Below are 25,877 nucleotides of genomic sequence, written 5' to 3' on the forward strand. Positions count from 1 at the left end.
TTTTGATGCGTTTTTGCACTTTTGCATTGCTTTCAACCGTGACAAATGCATTCACTGGTAAATGTCATTTTAACATTTTACAACCTTATCTGGCCATGTGGTGTGTGAGACATTATCAGACACATCCTCTTTCATTTATGATGGAGGGACTCTGAAAGTCACAAAGCCTATTTTGATAGGGCCATCAGGCGGCCTTTACTATTCTTAAAGGGCCAGCAGTCGGCCTTCGCTATTCTTAGTGAGCCAACAGCCGGCTATGCTTTGTTGTTCCCATTACTAAAGAGTGGGTCTCCTATACTGTTATTGCATATGCAGTGAGTGGCAGGTCTGCCCAAAATTTGGGCGCACCCAAGTACCCCTTTATAGAGACTTAGAGGAGAGCCTCCTAAAAACAATGTTCCCATTATTAGGAAGTGGGTCTCCCATACTGTTTGCCTATGCAGTGAATTCAAGGGCTGCCAAAAATTTGGACCGACTCCAATGCCCCTTGGGAGAGACGTAGAGGAGGGCCTCCTGAAAAAAAATGTTCCCATTATAAGGAAGTGGGTCTACCATTGTGTTTGCCTATGCAGTGAATGCAAGGGTTGCCAAAAATTTGGAGGCACTCCAATGCCCCTTGGAAGAGACGTGGAGGTCAGAGGGCCTCCTGAAAACAATGTTCCCATTATTAGGAATTGGGTCTCCCATAGTGTTGGCCTATGCAGTGAATGCAAGGGCTGCCAAAAATTGGGAGGTACTCCAATGCACCTTGGAAGAGACGCGAAGGAGGGCCTCATAAAAAAATGTTCCCATTAGAAAGGAGAGGGTCTCCTATACTTGAAAAGCCCATGCACTAAGTGTATGGGCTGACAAACATAAACCCCTGGATACATGAACATACTGTATAAAAAATTTTTTTTAACAGGCATCATAAACACCCTTTAAAAAAATTATGTGGATGTTACATCACGGACCACTGTCACCCTGGTGATATGGTGGTGGAGGATGAGGAGAAGAAGGACAAGAGCAAATAGTCAAAATCAGGAAGCGTATACCCATGTGTGGGTGTGAAAAGGTGCATGGGAATACACCTCCCAAAAAAAGACACTGTATTTGAGTTTGTTATGCTGCTATCATTCAGTGGTGTTGAGAAGTCTGGCCCAATCCAGCCCTTGTTCATTTTTATAAGAGTCAGCCTGTCAGCATTTTCAGTTGACAGGCGGATGTGCTTATCAGTTATAATTCCACCAGCGGCACTAAAAACCCGCTCTGATAAAACGCTGGCGGCAGGTCAGGCCAGGATCTCCAAGGTGCAGAGAGCCAGTTCATTCCACGTATCCAGCTTGGATACCCAATAATTATAAGGCACAGAGGAATCATGGAGGACGTTGGTACGGTCGGCAAGGTACTCCCTCAGAATGTTCCCAAACTTTGCACTCCTTGTGAGACTACCCTGAGCCTCAGGGCCTGTGCGATGAGAGGGGCTGAGAAAACTCTCCCAGAACTTTGGCAATGTTCCCCTGCCTCTGCTGGATTGGAGTTGTCTCTCTTGCCTGTACTCCTTGGTTCTCCAACGAACTGTGACCTTAGCCGCCAGCGTTTTCAGATGGGAATTTTTTTTAATAGTTCCGTAACAAGGACCTCCTGGTACTGCCTCATTTTTGTGGACCTGTCCGCCTCAGAAATAAGAGATATAAAGTTCTCCTTGTAGCGTGGGTCTAGAAGTGTCACCAACCAGTAATGACTGTCACTCAAAATTTTGAGAACGCGTGGGTCATGGGAAAGGCAGCGTAACATAAACTCAGCCATGTGTGCCAGACTGCTAACAGGCAAGACTTCCGTGTCCTCACCAAGAGGATGACTGACCATGCTCTCCTCCTCCTCATCCTCCACATCCTCCCTGTCCTCAGGCCATCCACGCTGAACAGACGGTATGACAGTTGTGCAGGTAGTATCGTCTATAACACATGAAACTAGCTCCTGTTCTTCCTCCTCCTCCTCTTCCTCATTGTCACCCAATCCACGTTGGGATGAGATGAGGCTGGGCTGTGTGTAATCACCCTGTATGGTTCCTTGCTCCATCTCATCGTGCTTCGCCTTTGATTGTAAGCAGAGAGAGCTTCAGAAGACATGGGATGGTGACGCTAATTATGGTGTCATCGCCGGTCACCATCTTGATGGAATCCTCAATGTTTTGGAGGATGGTACATATGTCTGACATCCATGTCCACTCCTGAGGTCTTATATGTGGAGTCTGAACTGAATACTGACGGCCTTGTTAATGCTGGCAGTCAACAACTGCCCTCTTCTGCTCACAAATCCTTCCCAACATCTGCAGTGTAGAGTTCCAATGCATGGGAACATCACACACCAGTCGGTGAGCCAGAATCTGCAAACATTGCTGAAGCACGGCAAGGGAGGCGGAAGCTGTAGCTGACTTTCTAAAATGGCACACAGGCGGCGTACTTTGACAAGCAGATCCGGCAGCTCCGGGTAGGTTTTGAGAAACCGCTGAACCACGATGTTAAGCACATGGTCCAGGCATGGTACATGTGTGAGCTCACCTCGCCTCAGAGCTGCCACCAGGTTCCGGCCATTGTCACACACGACCATGCCTGGCTCTAGGTTCAGCGGTGTCAGCCACAGATTTGCCTGCTCTTTCAAAGCTGTCCACAACTCTTGAGCATTGTGCGGTTTGTCACCTAAGCATATTCGCTTCAGCACAGCCTGTTGCCGCTTGGCTGAGGCAGTGCTGCAGTGCTTCCAGCTTGTGACTGATGTGGTCATTTTGGAGATGGGGGCTGAAGAGGGGGGGGGGCTGAGAAGGATGAGGTGCAGGAGCTGTAGACTGTGGGGGCAACCCTAATTGACCTAGGGCCCGCAATCCTTGGCGTCGGGAGCATGTGTTCCTTCCCAAGGTCTGACTGGGTCCCGGCTTCCACTATGTTAACCCAGTGTGCCATCAGCGAGATGTACTGTCCTTGCCCACAAGCACTTGTTCACGTGTCCGTGGTTAGGTGGACTTTCCCAGTAACTGCATTGTTGAGGGCACGGCTAATGTTGTGGGACACATGCTTGTGTAATGCAGGGACAGCACACCTGGAGAAATAGTGGCGGCTGGGGACCGAGTATCGAGGGTCTGCCGTCGCCATCAGGTTGCGGAAAGCACGGGCCTAAAAGGCAAATTTTGAGTGAAAGCAGTCGCAAAATGTGGGAATTTACTAGTGTGGCTTGTGGGGCGTTGGCTGCGCATTTGCACTTGCATTCCAAGGACTAGGGTATGGACAACTGAATGCTGCACTGGGACAAGGACATGCTTGCTGATGGTGCTAGTTGAGAGTGTGCAACGACAGGTGAAGGGCAGGAGGCATCTTCGCATGCACTATGGACAGAGGATTGACTTGAACGCACAACAGCGGAAGAAGCAGTGGTGTCACCCGCAGACACTGTTCTTGGACCCTGGGGTTTGGCCCACAAAGTCGGGTGCTTTGCTGCCATGTGCCTGATCATGCTGTTGGTGGTCAGGCTGGTAGTTTTGCTACCCCTGCTGATGCTGGCCTGGCAGGTGGTGCAAATGGCCTTTTTGGGGTTTTCGGCAGAGTCTTTAAAAAACAACCAGACTCGGGAAGACCTAACAGTTGTACTGGCAACTTCCTTCGTGTTGGTGTTATGGGGAACGGTTGCCTGCCTTCTTTCTGTGGCCACCACACTGCTTCTTCCTGCCTGTTGGGGTTCTCTGCCTCCCTCCCCCGGTGTGCTGCTGTCCTCGCTCTGCATGTCCTCCTGCCAGGTTGGGTCAGTTACTATATCATCCACCACCTCGTCTTCCACTGTAAATAATATCTGTAAAAGCACCAGCAGACAGAACTGGAATGGACCCTCTTGCTATGTGCACTGCAGTCTGCTGTATACCCTGCCTGCCTGCCTAGCACTGATATCTCTGCATCTGGATTAGTCCTCAGAAGGACTGTTAGTTGAGATGGATATGTGTCTCTAATATAGTCTGGTATACCTACACTCACTAGAAACATGCAAATCTCTCTCTAGCTCAGCAGCAGCTCTCCCTACACTGCCTGATTCCGAAGTGAGTTTGACGAGCATGGCGGCGCCAGGTCTGATATTGACCTGATGACGCTGTGCGGCCAGCCAATCACTGTAATGCCACTACCAATATGGCTGCGGCATTACAGTGTGTGACAGACAATCCCTGCATTTTGATTGGCTCTGTAAAGAGCGCCAAACATGCAGGGAGGGGACCCGAGCTACCGCCGTGCAACCCCGGAAATACTTGGCGAGCGCCGAGCATGTCAAGCAGTGAGATCCTCGGGCGAGCATCCAGCAGTAGTGAGCATGCTCGTTCATCACTACTTACCACCAATGTTCTTCGCACCTTTGTGCACCGTCGAGAGACATCAGCAGCGTTATCAAATGACCTGATTACGTTGCTGATGTCGCACTGACCTGGTATTGAGAGGTTCAATTGTATTCCTGCCTAAAAGAAGCGAGCACAATTGTTCACTGGGAGCCTGCGCGCTGCACCTTCTTTGACAGCTGTCAGCTTGACTATCTGGGTAGCTGCAACAGACTCGGGACTGCTCTGGAGAGGTGCCTGGTGACTACCAACAGCCCAGCTTATTCTCACCATCAAAAGCTCTAGTGAATACCCAGTAGTCACTTAGTCATGCCTCTCCAGAGTAAGCCCGGCCCATGGCTAAGTGGTTCCACACCTACCAGCATTACAGGGGTCATAATTAAGCATTCATAAAGTCCTTTTTGGACTATATGGAGAAGATCAATGAATACACCTTAAAATGTACCAGTCCATAAAAATAAATTACCCTTCTTGGACATTTTCTAAAGTAGTCATGTACAGGAGTGTAAAGTTTATGCATTGCTCACCATAAGCCCTCCTCAGGGAATCCAGTTTTTCAAACTGCAATCCTCTCAAATATAGTGGTAAGGCAATCCCTAAAGGTGAATGAATAGAGATCAGGAAAGTATGTAAGAAAAAAGATGCCAATTACATGGAAGAGGTGTTAAAAATGAAACTTAGATTGAACATAAGTAGGTATTCAGACAACTTGATGGAAAATGTAGTTACTACAGTGGAGAAAAACCGAACAGGAACTTTTCCTTGACAACATAGAGAAGGATAGGAGGTATAAAAAGAACAATAAGGTTTAGTTTAGTGTTTTCTACCTCCTTCAGTAATAATGTACATATATATTGGAACATATGAACAGCATACAGAACAAAATAGCAAATGCAATTTTTTTTTTACAATTGAATGAGAACTAAAACCTTGTCAGGGAGGCAGTTGTACTAGTTACTCAGTAGAGAGACCTTCTATACATTGCACTTAGCAACCAGGATGCCAAATGGATTACACTATTGGAGTGTTTTACTTTACATCTACTTGTATTGAAGGGGTTGTCCATGTTTTTTCACAGCGCAATGCTATCAGGATGCTCCGATGCTGGTGGCGAGCCTGAGCCGTCATGTGACCTGAAGTTTGCAATATGCATATTTCCGGCCACATTCCGACTAGTTGTGCGCAGTCTTGCTCAACACAAGTGACTTTAGTGAGACCGCGCACATCTAACCGGAATGAGGTTGGGAGTATGCATATCACATACTTGCGGTCACATGACTGCTCGAACTCACCACCAGCATCAGCGGATCCTCACAGTGCATGATGCACGTGATGAGAGGATTCACAAGTCTGCAGTCACATTGAGTGACTGCAGACTTTCAGAATAAACCCCTTTTAATGCAACATTTGTTATGCTTAATTATGTCATCATACAGTATATGTTGTATTCTCTTTTGTGCTGTTTGCTATTCTAACCATTGTACTTAAAGGGAATATGCCAGCAGGGTTCTGATATGTAATCTGAAAGTAATATGATAGGCAGTAGGGACTAAGAGCCTGATTCCAGTGATGTGTCACTGTCTAAGTGTAGCATCGGCGTCTCTGCCCCCTGACAGGCAGAGGCGCCGTCCCCCTTACCGCCGCGCTCCTGGCCCGGCGTCTTCCGGCTCTCCTGCTGCTTCTGCTGCCGGCGCGTGCAGCTTCCTGGGCACTGAGCTTAGGACGCGCGCGCGCTCCCTCCCTCTTAAAGGGGCCGCGCGCGCCGTCCTAAGGAGTCCCCGGCCAATGGCTGGAGAACTTCTCATATAAAAGGCACCTCCTCCAATATGGAGGTGCCCGTGCAAGGTTGTAGCTCTGTGTACTAACTCTGCTTCAGCCCTCAGGTCCCGCTGCAAGTCTGACTACCAGTCCAGTCCGCCAGCCTGACTACCAGTCCAGTCCGCCAGCCTGACTACCAGTCCAGTCCGCCAGCCTGACTACCAGCCCAGTCCGCCAGCCTGACTACCAGCCCAGTCCGACAGCCTGACTACCAGTCCAGCCCGACAGTCTGCTTACAGCCCAGCCCGCCAGTCTGTCTATGGGCTTGGCCAATCCGCTTATCCGGAGCCTTTACCTGCTACCTGTATCCGCCAGCCAAGTACACTCTCCAGCCCGACGGTCTCCCTATGGTCCAAACCCGCCAGTCTGTCTATGGGCCAGGCTAGCCTGCCTACCCGGAGAATGTACCAGTTACCTGCCGTGCCTACCAGCCAGCCTACCTGGAGGCTCCTGCTTGTTACCTGCCGTGCCTACCAGCCTGCCTACCTGGAGGCTCCTGCCAGTTACCCGTGGTGTCTGCCAGTCTGTCTACCCGGATCACCCGTCAGCCTGCCTGCCGTGCTCATTTGCTGTACCGGTCAGTCCCTGCCTTCTGACCCGTGGGAGTCACCTGCTCTCATACAAGGTCGGTCCCAGAGTAGCACCTGGTCCCTCTGCTCGGTCCTTCCCTGGTCACGGAGTCGATTTAGCCGCCGTGCGACCTTGGTCAGTCCGAGTTGATACCTAGTTACGCCCCTCTGGTCCCTCCTTGCACCGCAGCACAGAGGTTCCACCACCCGGATCCGTAACACTAGGCTCTGTGTTGATGTTTCAATGAAATCAGTGTTTTATCAGCAGGAGATTATTACTATAGAACTAGGTGTTAATTGCCTCCTAATCAACTTGTCTTTGCCACCACGCTCCCACAACTGATTATCAGCTTTCTGCCTATGCAAAGTGTATAAAGAGCTGCCAATCAGTGGTGAGTGGGATCATAAAGGGCTCAGCGATCAGAGCTTTGCTAGCTTTGCTAGATCTGCAACAAACAAAACCCCACACACAAAACAATGCAGTTCTGATCTCATCATGACAGCCATCTTACATCCATTTAAAAATAGCGCTATCTACATTTGCTTTATCAATGGATCTGCATATTTGTTACCCTTGTGAACCACGCTTCTTGGAGAGGAAACAAGTCGGGAAGGTTTGACTATCTAAGGATGAACTTATTATTTATTATTATAGCGCCATTAATTCCATGGCGCTTTACATGTTTAAAAGGGGTATACATAGCAAGCAACAAGTACAATAATTTGAACAGAAATGAGTCAGCAACTGGTACAGAAGGTGAGAGGACCCTACCCGCGAGGGCTCACAGTCTACAAGGGATGGGTGAGGATACAATAGGTGGTGGTAGAGCTAGTCGTGCAGCGGTATGGTGGAGCAATGGTTACTGCAGGTTGTAGGCTTGTCGGAAGAGGTGGGTGTTCAGGTTCCTTTTGAAGGTTTTCACGGTAGGTGAGAGTCTGATGTGTTGGGGTAGAGAGTTCCGGAGTAGGGGGGAAGCACGGGAGAAATCTTGTATACGATTGTGGGAAGAGGAGATAAGATGGGAGTAGAGAAGGAGATCTTGTGAGGATCGGAGATTGCATGTAGGTAAGTATCGGGAGTCTAGGTCACAGTTGTAAGGAGGAGACAGGCTGTGGATGGCTTTGTATGCCATGATTAGGGTTTTGAACTGGAGTCTCTGGGCAATGGGGAGCCAGTGAAGGGATTGACAGAGAGGAGAGGCCGGGAATAGCGGGGGGACAGGTGGATTAGTCAGGCAGCAGAGTTTAGGATAGATTGGAGGGGTGCGAGAGTGGTAGAAGGGAGGCCACAGAGCAGGAGGTTGCAGTAGTCGAGGCGGGAGATGATGAGGGCGTGCACTAGTGTTTTTGCAGATTCGCGGTTGAGGAATGTGGGGATTCGGGAAATATTTTTGAGTTCGAGTTGGCAGGAAGTGGAAAGGGCTTGGATATGAGGTTTGAAGGAGAGATCAGAGTCAAGGGTTACCCCGAGGTAGCGAGCTTGCGGGACTGGAAGGTTTGCATCATCAATTGTTTACATTAGCTCTGTATGAGTGGTTTGTGCAATCTTTTTCTAGGGAGTTTTAAATACCCCGGAATGTATTTATACTATCTTTAGATTAGTAATGTGTGCCAATTTATTTATATCATTAATTGTTTGTGTTGACATGGGATGAGTATTTTGTGAAGTATTTATCTTTATTGCTAATGGTTCTTTATCATTTATTAGGGGGTGGTACTGATTGGTCCCTTCCGATATCCATTTATTATGTCACATGTTCATTAAGAATTTAATTTAGGGACTACTTAGGACAAAGTCTTAATTGAGAGGGGGTACCCTTGCCGTGTTTTTTAGGGTGCCATTAGATTGGGATAGTTTTTAGGGCTAGGCCTTCTTAAATTCTGTTACCCTACCACTGCCAAGTGTGTCTTGAGTGACTACTCTATGCTATGATAAGGAATTTTGGCCTTTCAGCTAATATTGTTGTGAATAATTACAGGTGTGGTTTTAATAATAATAATAATAATAACGATTTTAAAATGTTTTAGCGTGGTTTTGTTTGTTGAGATACTGTGGCCCCTTATGGCTCTAAGTACATTTTTCTGTGGTAGTTTCATTGCTAGATCTGCACATCGCTGGAGTCAGGGTCTCATCTCCTATATCACTCTGCTCTCAGATTACATAGGAAAAACCTGATGACAGATTCCCTTTAAAGGGTTACTTCCAAGAGGAGGGGCATATTTTGGCTTTTAATACATATGTCCAATTTGATCGGATCGCCTACAATATGATGCTGCCATTTTACACATTGTAGAATATTGCATCAGTCATTTTGTGCAGAATCTGAATAGTGAGAGGACTTCTGAGCTCAAAGTTTAGAAATAGAGATAGGGAGCGAAAGCATTAATACTCTGTACGAATTGTACAAATAGTGTATGTCATAACACAACAGTGAACATTTATGAGTGAAGAAATTAGAATAATAAAGAGATCCAATTGATAGGGGGAGAAAGATAGGATAACTGGCCTGCTGCATTTTTATTCCCCCTTTTTTTTTTATATTTTATTAATTTTATTTAATTCAAGCAGAAGCGGGTCAACAATAATAGTGAAAGAAAAATAAGCAACCATTTCACTCTGACTGCCTCACAAAGTGTGTGTGTCACAAACTAGATTTTTTGCAAAACTGTTATGTTAGTCTACATTCAAGCCACACCAGTATTCCGCTGTTTTGGGGCATTTACCTAGCATTTCTTGATTGCAGAAACTGTTTTAAAAAAATATAAAAGAAAAATAAAACAATACCGACATTTAACTGTGTGACATCTTCCTCACAAAGTGTGTGTGTGTGTGTGTCACAAACTACTTATTTTTTGCAAACCTGTTTTATTAGTTAATTTTGACATGCGTACATGCCTCACCAATACTACTGTTGCTGCTGCTGTTTTTGTGGGCATGCGCCTAGCATTTCTAGGTCAGTTCTTTTTGGGAAGGAGGAAATTGTGTTTTAAAAAATAAAAGTAAAAAAATATAGACATTTAACTATGTGACTGTTTGCATCACAAGGTATGCATGTCACAAACTACTGTTTTTTTGCACACATGGTTTATCAGTAAAGTTTGATGTACTAACATACACCAATATTTCAGCCTGTTGCCACTGCTGTTTTTGAGCATGTACACTCCAATGAGGTGATCTCATAAAAGCGTTGTGGCATCAGCGATACAGAATCTAGCCAAAAGACTTTCTATGTGCAGATCTGCTTCTTCTGCAGCCAGCATACTCTTTGTGGAGGAGGTTCTGTGGTCATGGTGGTCACGAGTCTTATGTGTGGTTATCTCAAGTGTGGAAATTCTTTTTCATGTTGCCAGCCAATGAATCAATTGTAGTGTGCACTCTGTAGGAGTTAAATAAGTATGGATGCTCCATCATAAATCAATTAAGAACTTTGGCTCTACATCAGCAAATGAAGCATCAAATTGTAACCAAAATCAGGAGTGGAACAATCAGAGGGAAAGTATAATAGAAACACGTCACCACTTCTGTATTTATCACCCACTCCTGGTTTTGGCTTACTAATACTAATGTAAAATACTGAACATGTGAACTTGGCCTTATTTAAAAAATTCGGCAAAGCTAGTGAATTAGAATTTCAAAATATTCGCCCATCTCTACTGCACACAAATGCTATACATAAAGATTCAGCAAAACATTTTCTTTTCTGGTTGCCACGTATATTGAGTAACAAAGCTGTGAAAGAGACCACTTTTTTTCAAAGCTGGGCTGAAGGTTTAGAAAAGCTAGAAGAGCTTTGAGGCACAATGGTCTTAGAAACTTTTCAAAGCCTAAATTTTGTGACCTACATAAATGTGTTATGGTATTTTTTTTTTTAACTAACAATTAATTATACATGAATGTTTAATCACATGCAAACGTACAGTATAAGGAAATATCCTTTAATACTTGTTATTTTTTTCCCACTGGAGTTCAGTAGACTTGTACTATAAAAAGATACATAAGAGAAATGAAATGTCTCTGAGAAAGGAAGTAACAGCTGTAAACACTTCTCATATGTCACTGTTTAGTTATCTTCCCATCCTACTAAATAGTTAGAAAAATGTGTAGAAATGGAAGTCCACATATGCTGTGGAGATGCACTAGGTATCCACTCTACTACTTAATTTCTAAAAAAAAAGTATAAAATCCTCAGAACGAAGAAGCAGCTATATCGCCTCTTATGTTCTGTAACATACCTAAGCCAACTGTTCAAGACCCCATATATGACCAAATTCAACTTCTTCATTTCTTTATTGCTGGGATGTTGGCCTGATGTGTATAGCTTTGGACATCATTGAATAGTACAGACCATGCTAGGTACAAGTCATGCAAAACTATTTTGAGTGATTTTGTTTGCCGTCAGCCAATAATTGGACTGATAATGAGTCTGACAGATGATCTATTATCCAAATTTTGTTTGGCAGTAGTTCATAATCTCAAGGGAAAGGATGAATAATGGGAAACTAATGTCATCTAGAGAATATATTTCTATATCTACTGTGGAAAGAGTAGCGAGAAAAAAACAGCTTAGCGGATCCCAAAGATTATAGTAACATACAGTAGTTTTTAAGGTTGAAGGAAGACTAAGTCCATCTAGTTCAACCCATAGCCTAACATGTTGATCCAGAGGAAGGCAAAAAACCCATATGGCAAACACCAAGCTCCATATTGGGGAAAAAAATTCCTTCCTGACTCCATACGACAATCAGACTAGTTCCCTGGATCAACGCCCTATCAAGGAATCTAGTATATATAACCTGTAATATTATACTTTTCAAGAAAGGCATCCAGGCCCTTCTTAAATTTTAACAGTGAATCACTCATTACAACATCATGCGGCAGAGAGTTCCATAGTCTCACTGCTCTTACAGTAAAGAATCCGCGTCTGTGATTATGATTAAACCTTCTTTCCTCCAGACGTAGAAGATGCCCCCTTGTCCCCGTCTCAGGCCTCAGAGTAAAAAGATCAGTAGAAAGGTCTTTGTACTGTCCCCTCATATACTTGTACATAGTAATAATATCACCCCTAAGCCTTCTTTTTTCCACAGTAAATAACCCCAAGTGTAATAACCTGTCTTGGTATTGCAGACCCCCCAGTCCTCTAATAACCTTGGTCGCTCTTCTCTGCACCCGCTCTAGTTCAACTATGTCTTCCTTATACACCGGAGACCAGAACTGTACACAGTATTCTAAGTCTGGTCGCACTAGTGACTTGTATAGAGGTAAAATTATGATCTCCTCATGAGCATCTATGCCTCTTTTAATGCATCCCATTATTTTATTTGCCTTTTCAGCAGCAGCTGCCTGACACTGGCCACTAAACGTGAGCTTGTCGTCCACCAATACACCCAGGTCTTTTTCAGTTACAGTTTTGCCCAGTGTTTTACAATTAAGCATATAATTATACATTTTATTTCCTCTGCCCAAGTGCATTACCTTACATTTATCCCCATTAAAGCTCATTTGCCATTTATCAGCCCAAGCTTCTAGTTTACATAGATCCTCCTGTAATATAAAATTGTCCTCCTCTGTATTGATTACCCTGCAGAGTTTAGTGTCATCTGCAAATATTGAAATATTACTCTGTATGCCCCCTACAAGGTCATTAATAAATATGTTAAAAAGAAGGGGGCCCAATACTGACCCCTGTGGTACCCCACTGTTAACTGAGACCCAGTCTGAGTGTGTTCCATTAATAACCACCCTTCGTTTCCTATCACTGAGACAATTCTTAACCCACATACAGTACAGACCAAAAGTTTGGACACACCTTCTCATTTAAAGATTTTTCTGTATTTTCATGACTATGAAAATTGTACATTCACACTGAAGGCATCAAAACTATGAATTAACACATGTGAAATTATATAGTTAACAAAAAAGTGTGAAACAACTGAAAATATGTCTTATATTCTAGGTTCTTCAAAGTAGCCACCTTTTGCTTTGATGACTGCTTTGCACACTCTTGATGAGCTTCAAGAGGTAGTCACCGGAAATGGTCTTCCAACAATCTTGAAGGAGTTCCCAGAGATGCTTCGCACTTTTTGGCCCTTTTGCCTTCACTCTGCGGTCCAGCTCACCCCAAACCATCTCGATTGGGTTCAGGTCTGGTGACTGTGGAGGCCAGGTCATCTGGCGTAGCACCCCATCACTCTCATTCTTTGTCAAATAGCCCTTACACAGCCTGGAGGTGTGTTTGGGGTCATTGTCCCGTTGAAAAATAAATAATGGTCCAACTAAACGCAAACCGGATGGAATAGCATGCCGCTGCAAGATGCTGTGGTAGCCATGCTGGTTCAGTATGCCTTCAATTTTGAATAAATCCCCAACAGTGTCACCAGCAAAGCACCCCCACACCATCACACCTCCTCCTCCATGCTTCACGGTGGGAACCAGGCATGTAGAGTCCATCCATTCACCTTTTCTGCGTCGCACAAAGACATGGTGGTTGGAACCAAAGATCTCAAATTTGGACTCATCAGACCAAAGCACAGATTTCCACTGGTCTAATGTCCATTCCTTGTGTTCTTTAGCCCAAACAAGTCTCTTCTGCTTGTTGCCTGTCCTTAGCAGTGGGTTCCTGGCAGCTATTTTACCATGAAGGCCTACTGCACAAAGTCTCCTCTTAACAGTTGTTGAAGAGATGTGTCTGCTGCTAGAACTCTGTGTGGCATTGACCTGGTCTCTAATCTGAGCTGCTGTTAACCTGCGATTTCTGAGGCTGGTGACTCTGATAAACTTATCCTCAGAAGCAGAGGTGACTCTTGGTCTTCCTTTCCTGGGGCAGTCCTCATGTGAGCCAGTTTCTTTGTAGCGCTTGATGGTTTTTGCAACTGCACTTGGGGACACTTTGAAAGTTTGCCCAATTTTTCGGACTGACTGACCTTCATTTCTTAAAGTAATGATGGCCACTCATTTTTCTTTACTTAGCTGCTTTTTTCTTGCCATAATACAAATTCTGACAGTCTATTCAGTAGGACTATCAGCTGTGTATCCACCAGACTTCTGCACAACACAACTGATGGTACCAACGCCATTTATAAGGCAAGAAATCCCACTTATTAAACCTGACAGGGCACACTTGTGAAGTGAAAACCATTTCCGGTGACTACCTCTTGAAGCTCAAGAGAATGCCAAGAGTGTGCAAAGCAGTCATCAAAGCAAAAGGTGGCTACTTTGAAGAACCTAGAATATAAGACATATTTTCAGTTGTTTCACACTTTTTTTGTTATATAATTCCACATGTGTTAATTCATAGTTTTGATGCCTTCAGTGTGAATGTGCAATTTTCATAGTCATGAAAATACAAAGAAATCTTTAAATGAGAAGGTGTGTCCAAACTTTTGGTCTGTACTGTACATATATTTTCCCCTATCCCCATTGTTCTCATTTTATGTATCAACCTTTTGTGTGGAACCGTATCAAAAGCTTTTGAAAAGTTCATATACACAACATCCACTGCATTTCCTTGGTCCAGTCCGGAACTTGCCTCCTCATAAAAACTGATCAGATTAGTTTGACAGAAACGGTCCCTCGTAAACCCATGTTGATATTGGGTCATGAGGTTAATCTTCTTCAGATACTCTATTATAGCATCTCTTAGGAAACCCTCCAGGATTTTACCCACAGTAGAGGTTAAGCTTACCGGCCTATAATTTCCAAGTTCAGTTTTTGTCCCCTTTTTGAATATTGGCACCACATTTGCTATACGCCAGTCCTGTAGTACAGACCCTGTTATTATGGAATCTTTAAAGATTAAAAATAATGGTCTATCTATGACATTGCTTAATTCCTGCAGTACTCGCGGGTGTATTGCATCCGGGCCCGGGGATTTGTCAACTTTAGCGATTTTTAGATGCCGCCGTACTTCCTGCTGGGTTAAGCAAGTAACATTTAATGCAGAATTTTTGTTATCACTGACCATGTTTTCTGTCATGCGATTTTCTTGTGTAAATACTGTTGAAAAAAAATCATTTAGCATATTGGCTTTTTCCTCATCCTCATCCACCATTTCACCCAGACTATTTTTAAGGGGGCCAACACTATCATTTTTTTCTATTTATGTAGTTAAGGAATATTTGTCTCAATCTTTGCTGCCTTGATTTGGTTTTTACAGAATTTATTTAATTGTCTGTATTTATTTAATGCCTCATCACTACCTACTTGCTTTAGTTCTCTAAATGCTTTCTTTCACTTATTGCGCCCCTTACAGCTCTATTTAGCCATAGTGGTTTCCTCCTATTTCTAGCATGTTTATTCCCCTAGGGTATATATTGTGCACAGGTCCTATTCAGGATGCTAATAAATGTCTCCATTTGCTTTGTGTAGTTTTATGTCTTAGGATATCTTCCTGAAGTTTAGTGTCCTTGTAACCCCTCTACTACACATCTTATTAAAGGATACAGGAAAACTTATTATTTTGTGATCACTATTACCCAAGTGACCCCCAACTCGTATATTTGATATGCGGTCTGGCCTGTTGGTTAATATTAGGTCTAGCAGTGCCCCCCCTTCTTGTTGGGTCCTGAACCAGTTGTGAAAGGTAATTCTCTCATAGTTGTCAAAAACCTATTACCTTTGCTTGAACTACAGGTTTCTGTTCCCCAATGTATTTCAGGGTAGTTAAAGTCCCCCATAATAATGACTTCTCCTTGAGTTGCTGCTTCATCCATTTGCTTTATGAGGATATCCTCCGCTGCTTCCATTATTTTTGGAGACTTATAACAAACCCTTATCAGTAATTTATTATTTTTTCCCCCTCTCCTTATCTCCACCCACAGGGACTCTACATTTTCATTAGATTCATATATATTCTCACGCAAGATGGGTTTTAAGGATGATTTTACATATAAACACACCCCCCCCCTCGCTTGTTTGTACGGTCATTTCTGAACAGACTATAGCCCTGTAAATTAACTGCCCACTCATGGCTCTCGTCCAGCCATGTCTCAGATATCCCCAGCATGTCATAATTAATTTCCAACAAAATTAATTCTAGTTCCTCCATTTTGTTGGTGAGGCTTCTGGCATTGGTGTACATGCATTTTATGTATCTCTCTGTACCTCTATTCCTTCTTACTATATTGACTCTTCTAACCCCACCCCCAATTTCTTTATTTGTGCTCAGGTCACTATCTGCACTATCTTCCCCACCTATAAAATGAACACCCTCCCCCCCCAATCCCTAGTTTAAACACTCCTCCAACCTTCTTGCCATTTTCTCCCCCAGCACAGCTGCACCCTCCCCATTGAGGTGCAGCCCGCCCCTAGCGTAGAACCTGTAGCCAACTGAGAAGTCGGCCCAGTTCTCCAGGAACCCAAACCTCTCCTTCCTACACCAATTCCTGAGCCACTTATTTATATCCCTAATCTCCCGCTGCCTTTCTGGCGTGGCACATGGTACAGGCAGTATTTCAGAAAATACCACCTTGGAGGTCCTTGCTTTAAGCTTGCAGCCTAATTCCCTGAAATCATCTTTAAGGACCTTCCACCTACCTCTAACTTTGTCATTTGTGCCAATGTGCACCACGACTGCTGGGTCCTCCTCACCAGCCCCTCCCGATTATGGTCAAATATTTAAACATTTAGGACAGAGATCCAAACCAGCCAAGACATAAGATGGGAGCACAATACTAGGTCTAAAGGAAATAAAGTTTCGCCATTAAGACATCAGGGGTTTCTTTGTAATAGCAGTAAGACTACAAAACATTCAGACACTAATTGATACAGTAAAGAGAATCTGTCAGCAGGTTTTGCTATATAATCTGAGAGGCAGGGACAGAGATCCTGATTCCAGCCATGTTCTGGGTACAGCAGTTGTGATGTTATTTCTGTTGCAAATCTAGCAGAGCTCAGATGTTGAGCTGTGTATAACCCTGCCCATACCGCAGCTGTATACGTTGTATAGTGACAGAGAGCTGCTAATCAGTGGTGAGCATGGATGGACTAGGAGGCACAAGGCCAGTTGTCCTGCAGGGATAATCTTCTGATGATAAAACACTGATTGTATTGAAACAGCAAAACACAACCCAGTGAGTGACACATCGCTGTAATCAGGGTCTCTGCTCCTACATTTTGGTGCTCTCAGATTACATAGCAACAACCTGGTGACAGATTCCCTTTAATTTGATCTAATAACATTGCAAAGTTTCTATATCGAATTTCAGAGATGGGTGATTGATCAAATGATTTATTTTCATTTGCATACCAGACAGGTTTTTCCTTCCCCTAATATGATACTATGCTAAAATGTTAATATGAAACTTGTATTCCTGCTATTTCTGCAAAGATGCCATTTGGAAGCTTTTTGCATTTTTTTTATTTCAGGACAAGTATGTTGGCACTATACGAGGGGTGATCCAAAAGTAATGATAATCGGTTATTTCTATTGCACACAGAAATTAAAATAAAATGTTTTCTTCTCTCTTAGGTACCCACTAGTCCAGGAAAAAAAAATCACTTAAATAGGCCACGATTCCCAGGAGCTACATTCATTTGAATAGGAACTGCCGAGGAGTGAACATCAAAATGGAAAAAAACGAGCTCAGAGCCGTCATCAAATACCTCTGCTTGAAAAAAATGACTACCAAAGACATACACAGCGACTTGGTGGAAGCATTGGGGGACTCTTCTCCTCCATACTCCACATTTGCACGCTGGGCCAAGGAATTTAAGCTGGGAAGAACATCGACGGAAGATGAACATCGTGAAGGATGCCCATCCACGTCCCTCAATGAAGAAAACGTGAAAAAAGTTGAAGAAGTTGTATTGGCCGATCGAAGAGTGACTATCAGGCATGTAGCTGAGGTCACAGGGATCTCATATGGTAGTATTCAAAGAATCCTTGCAAAAGAATTGCATATGAGAAAGGTCTCGGCGCGTTGGGTGCCAAAAATGTTAACAGACGAGCAAAAGAAGAAACGAGTTGACATTTCAGTAGCAAGTCTCGAAAAGTTCCAAGCAGACAAGGAGAATTTTTTGTCACGTTTTTTGACCATGGACGAGACCTGGATCCACCACTTTGATCCCGAAACAACAATCGATGACATGGAAACGAGCCAACGAACCGACGCCGAAGAAATTCAAAGTGTCAAGCTCAGCAGGGAAGGTTATGGCGTCCGTTTTTTGGGACGCTGAAGGAATTATTATGGTGGACTATTTGGAGAAGGGAGCCACTATTACGGGCTCCTACTACGCAGAACAAATAAGAAGATTGCGGGAGGCTATCAAGGAGAAAAGGCGCGGCAAACTGCAGGCTGGAGTGCTGCTTCACCAAGATAACGCGCCGGCTCACAAAGCTGCAGTTGCCATGGCTACCATTCAAGAAGCGGGCTTTGAACTGGTGGAATAATCAGCTTTTATACCCCTGTGACTAAGCATATAGGAAAAAAAAAAAAACACGTGATGGGACATATACTTAGTGACACTGTGCTTTATTACAGATAGAAAACACAAAGCAATCAAAAATAGCGTAAAAAGTGGTGGCAGTTTTTGGTAATGCATAACCCTTTCCCTGATTTGTTATAAAACAGATTATTAATATTGCAGTCATCAATCAATAACATCATAAATATGGAAAATGACAAGTCATTTAATAAATAGCACCTGAACGTGTGGGAAAAGAGAGTAGCCAATACTTATACAGTTTCTCGAAACTTGTGCATGTCATAGTTGTTTTATTTCTGACCTGTTAGAATAATGAAGAAAATGGGTGGTCTGTCCAATATGGACATATTGGATAGGCTAGTCCTATCGAAAGCAGTAATATTCATCGTACTGTTGGTTGGAATCATTGCATAGTGGTTGAAAGTCGTCAGGGTTCTGCTGTACGTCATTGTACTGGTCAAAATCTGGGGTAGAATGTCCAGGGACAATATCTGCTAGCGTATCCAAGTAGCTGCCCACCGATATGTCATCCATGCCATCACTATAGCCATGTAAACTAGTGTAGCTTCCTTGCAATGAACTATCCCGACTCTCGAGTAAACTGCAAAGGCTTCCACTTAGGCTGCTTCCCTGGCTGGTGACAATGTCCTTTTCTTCCATCATATACTTGATAGATTCAATGTTTTCATTGATAATGAGCAATTGTCTCATCAATTTCACATCAGTAGCACGGAGATAGATCTGTTAGGAAAAGGAAACAGAAAAGAAGTCATGGTTAAAATATCCTTTACTCCATGTAAAGTAGTGTAAAGTGAAGTAGAAATGCACAATGATGATGCAGTTACTGTAGAGAAGAGGCAATAGTGGTACCATACTATCCAGCATAGGAGTAAGAATATACTCAGACAACAAGGGCGCCCAAAACCTTCTAACCATATAATGGGTTTGTATAGTCAATGGCCTGGTCTTAGTCATCAAGAGTTTAGAAACACTGGTGGATCCTGGAGCAGCCACATATTGTAATGCTGACCTGTTCTTAAGACATTACAGATGTTCCCCCCAAAAAACAGCTGTTTACTAGGCAGGGGTTTCCAAAATCAAAACCCCTTTTCACTAAGGGTTTGAGGAAACAGGACTATTTGGAGGTCACTTCTTAGGCCACGTTCACACGTGCAGTATGTGGTCAGTATTTTCCATCAGTATTTGTAAGCCAAACCAGGAGAGGGTGATAAATACAGAAGTGGTGACGTGTTTCTATTTAATTTTTCCTCTCATTGTCCCACTCCATGATTTTGGCTTACAAATACTGATGTAAAATACTGACCAAATACTGAACGTGTGAACGTGGCCTAAGTGTGTATATGGATATTGTCATTGTTTAACCAGTTGAAGACTGGGCCCTGTTCCTGTCCAGGCACATATTTAGGTTTTTTCGCACATGCGATTTAGAGAACTGTCCATTTTTTTTCTCATTTGAACATTCAAATAATTTTTGCTTCCTTTTGTGATACATGGGGCTTCATTTTCATGTCGCTACCATATTGTCTCTTCTTTTGACTGATATTGGTGGAAAATAAAGGAAATAAGAGTCCACCAATAGCTACAAACATTTAAAAATCTATTCTCCATTATGTAACAATTTTTTTTTATGGGTGCGAGGCTACTAATAGCAACTTAGATTGATAGTGGCAGTTTTATTTATATATTTATTTTTTTACCTATTATTTATGCATTTATTTATTTTACACATTATGCCAACCCATAAGGCCATAAGACATTTGGGGGACATTTAACCCCTTCACTACCTTGGGATTTTCCGTTTTTGCTTTTTTCCTTCCCTTATTCCCAGAGCCATAACTTTTTTATTATTCCGTCAATATAGCCATACGAGGGCTTATTTTTTTGCGGGATGAGTTGTACTTTTGAATGACACCATTGATTTTACCATATAGTGTACTGGAAAATAGGTAAGAAAATCCATGTGCGGTGAAATTGCAAAAAAAAGTGCAATTCCACAATGATTTTTTTGTTTTTACCATGTTGACTAAATGCTAAAACTGACCTGCAATTATGATTCTCCAGGTCAGTATGAGTGCGCAGATACCAAACCTGTATAGGTTCTTTTTTATTTACGTGGTGAAAAAAAATTCCAAAATTTGTAAGAAAAAAAAATAGCGCCATTTTAAGAGACCCGTCAATTTTTCAGGATTTGGGGCTGGGCGAGTGTTCATTTTTTGTGTGTCGAGCTAACTTTTTTATTGATACCATTTTGGGGTAATCACCTGTTATTGCATTTTATGACGTTTCAATTCCTTTTCTCGTCACGCCGTTTACTGATCTGAGCTGAAGCACAGATGTTGGACTGTACACCCGACTTCGTTGCGCATGTTCAATCACTAAAGATGTCATGCACAAGGGAAAGATTCATGGGTCTGAGACAATTTGGGAAGTGCAGAGAACTGTGACAGTCACTGGTGTTATACATGAGGGGAGGTATGTGTCACTCCGGCTGCAAGTCTGTGTGAACTGAAACCTACAAACTTTTTGCCAGCATGTTATATGCTGGGGGTTAACTCACTTAAAGGGTGTTTTTTTTTGTGAATGGCAAAGAGGGTGGGAAGCCATTCACACTACCTCCCCTCAGGGTGTGGCTGAGCAAGTTTAAATGCTCAGTCACTGTTTTGTTTCTGGAGTGGTCTGGAGAGGGAAATCTCCAGGCTGTGTTTGGTGAAGCCAGAGAGCAACACCAAAGGACTGGTGTTTGGTGAGACCTCACTGTGCTACCCGGAGAGGGCGAAGCCCCGCTCACTAATGGACACTTTATCTTTTGCTTTTCCGTTACCCCGAAGAGGGCCTGTTTATTTTTGTGGAACCCTTCTGGAGCTTATGCCGTCTAAATAAACAATCAGGAAGTTAACCTGAGACATGTGTCTTGTGTCTGCCTCTGGGAGAGCCAAGCGAGAGCCGAGCAAGTGGCTTTACCACAGAACATAAATGACACCTATGGCATAGGACCAATCGGAATGAATAGACACGCTACTAGACTAGTCCTTTGTTTTAATGCAGGAATAAGGTTCTAACTCTAACTCTGGTTTAAAAGTTTTGGGGGACCTGGCATGTTCCCTTTAACAAACAGCATATATTATATTTTTAAATATTTACATGTAAATATTTTTGGCATAATTACTGATATATTTTTATATATTTTTCATAAATATTGTTATTATTTTCCTGTGAAAACATTTAAACAGCTGAGGTAGGTTACATTAGAGCTTTTAATGTTCTGCCAGACAAGAAATATTTTTATATCTTAAGACTGAACTTTTACCGTCTTATCTTCTAAAATGTCTTCAAAATCTTTAATTGTAACTGGAATTCACCATACCTCTTATTACAAACAGTGTTATTAAACTGGTTTACAATAACATTTATCAATTTTTTTTAATAAAGTTAAACAATAATAATCCCAAAACTGAACTTTGAGGTAACCCCCATACCAGTGGATCAAAGTATAAATGATTGCCCACAGCTATAGTACATCCAGTCTTGGAGTTACTTCAATCCAAGATCAAAGTAAATTATCCTCTTTTTTGTCCAGAATTACTTTAAAATTTCTTTAAGGTCCACATTTCATTTTCTCAATCTACATACAGTACAGACCAAAAGTTTGGACACACCTTCTCATTTAAAGATTTTTCTGTATTTTCATAACTATGAAAATTGTACATTCACACTGAAGGCATCAAAACTATGAATTAACACATGTGGAATTATATACTTAACAAAAAAGTGTGAAACAACTGAAAATATGTCTTATATTCTACATTCTTCAAAGTAGCCACCTTTTGCTTTGATGACTGCTTTGCACACTCTTCGCATGTCCTGGACCAAAAAAAGGTCCAGGACATTTTGCAGCGATCAGCGACCTCACAGCAGGGGCCTGATCGCTGCAAAGTGTCACACATAGCGACATCGCTGGTGAGGTCGCTGTTGCATCACCAAAACCGTGACTCAGCAGCGATCTCGCTAGCGATCTCGCTATGTGAGACGGCGGCTTTAGATACTGTATCAAGGAGATAGCTTTTTGAGCACTCTGTGATGTAACTAATTGTCTAAACATCATTCTTTCCAAAAATAAGGAATGCAAAGGAAATATTCCCAAATATTTCCCAAGTTCCCTTCTCCTATGTACTGGGAAGTAGACTTAGGGTATGTGCACACGATGTCTCACCGCCTGCTGGTGGCTTCTGCTTAATATGCTAATGAGCGGAGGCTTTTTTCTCCTTCCCCCATGATGGCACCATGGAGAGAGGGGATCCGCCCTTCAAGGACAGGAAACCTACAGATAAAAGGGCGGTACCTCTCTCCCGCATCAGTTGGTTTCCTGTCCTTGACGGGATCCTACAGTTCCTAAAGGAGGCATACCTGCGGGGTGCCAGAAGATGAATGTCGTGGGATGCCAAGCCCGGCCAGTCCGATCCAGGAAGCGGGGGTTCCCTGCCTCGGCTGGTGCGATGCCCTGAAGCGCCACCGCTGGGGTCAGAGGCCTTTAGGGTGTGCGGGCGGGGTCCAGACGAAGAGGACGGGGCCTGTCGAGGCAGCTGCGTTGGACCCCCCTGGTTGCCGCAGGTGGAATCGCGGCGCTGCCTGGCGGTGTTCTAAAGGACTTCCGGGTCTGCCGCGAGCGCGCCAGGTGCCTCCTGATGACGCGGCGCCGCAATGCATGACTGGGAAACCAGTCTACGCAGGCGCGAGCGTCCCCCCGCAGTGTGTCTCTAGAAAACATCTAGAGACACACTACTAGAAACCATCCCGGTAATGAAAGGAGAAGCGGCCTTCCTAGCTGACGCCTCGGCGGACTCCGTCAGATTAGGAGCTAGGGTGACAGGGCTCGCTAACGCGGCCAGACGAGCCCTCTGGCTCAAATGTTGGCCCAGGGATCTACAAACAAAATCGAGATTGAGCTCCATCCCCTGTGAGGGCGAATTTCTATTTGGGCCCACCCTTGATGACATCTTAGAGAAAGCAGGGGACAATAAGAAGCGGTTCCCTATCCTGGCTAACACTGCTCATAGGAAGCCTTTTCGGAGCAAAAGGTTTATCCGCAGAAAGCCCCCTAAAGAGCAGGATAGGTGGGAGGACAGGAGAAGGAAGACCAAAGGGTTCCTATTCAACAAACCCCCCAACGATAGCAGAAAGCCCTCCCAATGAGGGTTTGCCCCGGGTGGGGGGAAGGCAATTAGATTTTCTCCCGGCCTGGGAATTAATATCCAACAGCTCATGGATTCTGAGCCTAATACAATCAGGCCTGAAATTCCAGTTCCTCACATTTCCTCAGCCGAACTTTGTTTTAACCGCCAAAAGGTCCTCAAACGAGGAGCAGCTGGCCTTAAGAGCAGGAAATCCGGGGACTGGTAGGGAAGGCGGTCCTTCAGGAGGTCCAAAGGGGTGAGGAAGGCGGGGGCTTCTATTCTCCGTTATTGCTAAGGAAAAAAAACAGATGGGACTTACAGTATGATTATAAACTTAAAAAAGCTGAACAGACTTTTGAAGGTGGAAGCCTTCAAAATGGAGACAATAAAGTCATCAGTAAAAATGCTGTTTCCCGATTGTGTATTGGGACGTGATAATAGGAGTCTTTTAAATCCAGGACGGCCATGAAACAAAGATTACCAGAAGTTCCTCAGAGTAGCAGTTCCCATATGTGGAGTAGTAAAACACCATCAATATACGGCCCTCCCATTCGGCATCGCCATAGCCCCAAGGGTTTTCACCAAAGTTATTGCGGAGGTGATGGCACATCTAAGGGAACAGAACACCCTAGTCGTTCCATACCTAGATGACTTTCTAGTTATAGGCAGTTCCTTCCTAAACTGCAAAACCCATCTGGGAAAGGTCATGGATTCCTTGACACACTTAGGATGGATTTTGAATCTGAAAAAAAATCCAAAACAGAACCATGCCAGATACCTAGGAATACCTAGGCATCGTGCTGGATTCAAAAAGACAAGAGTGTCATCTCCCTACAGGAAAAATTCACAAAATCATAGACCAAATATCGCAGGAAAGACCCATCAGTCTATGTCCCTATGGAAAGCCATGTCCCTTCTAGGCTCCCTGGCGGCATGTTTCCTGGCCGTCCAATGGGCCCAAATACACACCAGGACCCTGCAGTGGGAAATCCTAAAGGCAGAAAAATCCCTAAAAGAGCATTTAGAAGGGCAGCTAACGCTATCTGCAGAAACCAAACTTTCCCTAGAGTGGTGGGGGAAGATAGCCAATCTAACCCAGGGTATTCCTTGGACAATCCCTACACCTCAAATCCTGACCACATACGCAAGCCAAGGGGGCTCACCTCAACAACCTTGTAGCTCAGGGGGTCTGGACAGAACGTCTGAAGCTAGTTTCCTCAAACATGAAGGAGCTTCTAGCAGTAGAGTGGGCACTACGGGAATTCATGAACACACTACAAGGCCACCAGGTGAGGGTGTCCTCGGACAACCTAGTAGTAGTGGCGTTCCTGAACCACCAGGGGGGTACCCAGTCTCATTCTCTGATGCAGGCGACAGAGGTCATCTTTCAATTAGGGATTGTAAGTTTTCCTCCGCTATCAGCCCTATACATAAAAGGGATAGAAAATCGCACCGCAGACTTCCTGAGTCGGACACAGCTAAAGCTGTGGCTGTGGAGTCAGTAAGCCACAGTTGCGACTCCGACTCCGGTTCCGACTCCTTCATAAATGGCCAATTCGTAACAATAAATTTACTGTTGTAAAATATTAACATCGTGCTTATTCAGTTTCTCACCATCATATAAGTAATCAGACCACTTAGAGCAAAAACTATATTGATTAGAATACAATTAGAATATAGCAAATAACTTTTATAAACTTTTCTAAACTCTTGTAAGTAAATATGCAATAAACACTGTTATGCAGTTAATAAGAAGAAATCTATAAATTTGTCCTCAGAAAAAGTATGGCCTCTGTCAGATCCTCCTTCATGGATGCCCTCAAATCTGATCTAATTATTTTGAGAGCAGAGAACAACCTCTCTACACTAACTTGGGTTGGTGGCAAAGCAGTAACCTCTCGGGCAACATCTCTGACAATGTCAGGATACAGAGGAATCGCTTGTTGCACTGTTATTTTTGATGAACGGTCAAATTTCTCAATTTCTTTTAGTGCACATGAAAAATTCTGCTGAAATGTACTGGCTGTGTTCCTTGATGGGGATGACTCTTCTTCTATGCGGGAACGCTTCGCACGGTCCTTGTGATCCAAATATTTTTCTAAATTAAATTCTTCATCAGTTGATGATGAGGGTGAAGATGTGGCAGGACGACCAAATTCTTCTTGTTCCTCCTGACTGTTCTGCAACCCTTTCATCCTTACTGCTATTTCAAACAGAGCTTCTTTTCCTTTAGTTAGCTGTTGATCATCTAGAAGAATCCGATGCATTGGGTCTACATAAACAGCTGCCAAAAGAATGTTATTTTGTAATAGTAGCTCCTCTCTCCGTTTCATTGATGTAGCAATGCCACTTGCAATTAACCCTCCTCTTTGGGACAGGCGAAACATCAGGTTCTTCCACTCCTTTAAGAAAATACCTGGAGTTAAGTCCTCTGCTGGTAATTTTTTAATCACTGTAAATGGGTGCTCTAGCAATTTTTCCAGCTCAGTCACCTGATTCCACGGACTTTCATTTAGCGTCAGTTG

The 25,877-nt window shown here is 43.6% G+C and overlaps 1 protein-coding gene across 1 annotated transcript in view; it reads right to left on the reverse strand.

Annotated features, from left to right (window-relative positions):
• Positions 1–18,191: 18,191 nt before the first annotated feature.
• LURAP1L (leucine rich adaptor protein 1 like) overlaps positions 18,192–25,877 on the reverse strand; it is a 43,806-nt gene continuing 36,120 nt past the window's right edge. The window contains exon 2 of the mRNA XM_073668197.1: positions 18,192–18,901. Within this exon, the coding sequence (XP_073524298.1) occupies positions 18,524–18,901 (378 nt within the window). The 3' untranslated portion in view covers positions 18,192–18,523. The remainder of the gene's footprint in view (positions 18,902–25,877) is intronic.

The sequence above is a fragment of the Phyllobates terribilis genome, unplaced genomic scaffold (genome assembly GCF_046119375.1).
Source record: "Phyllobates terribilis strain yellow unplaced genomic scaffold, ASM4611937v1 Scaffold_1__5_contigs__length_1240528914, whole genome shotgun sequence".
Classification (NCBI taxonomy): Eukaryota; Metazoa; Chordata; class Amphibia; order Anura; family Dendrobatidae; genus Phyllobates; species Phyllobates terribilis.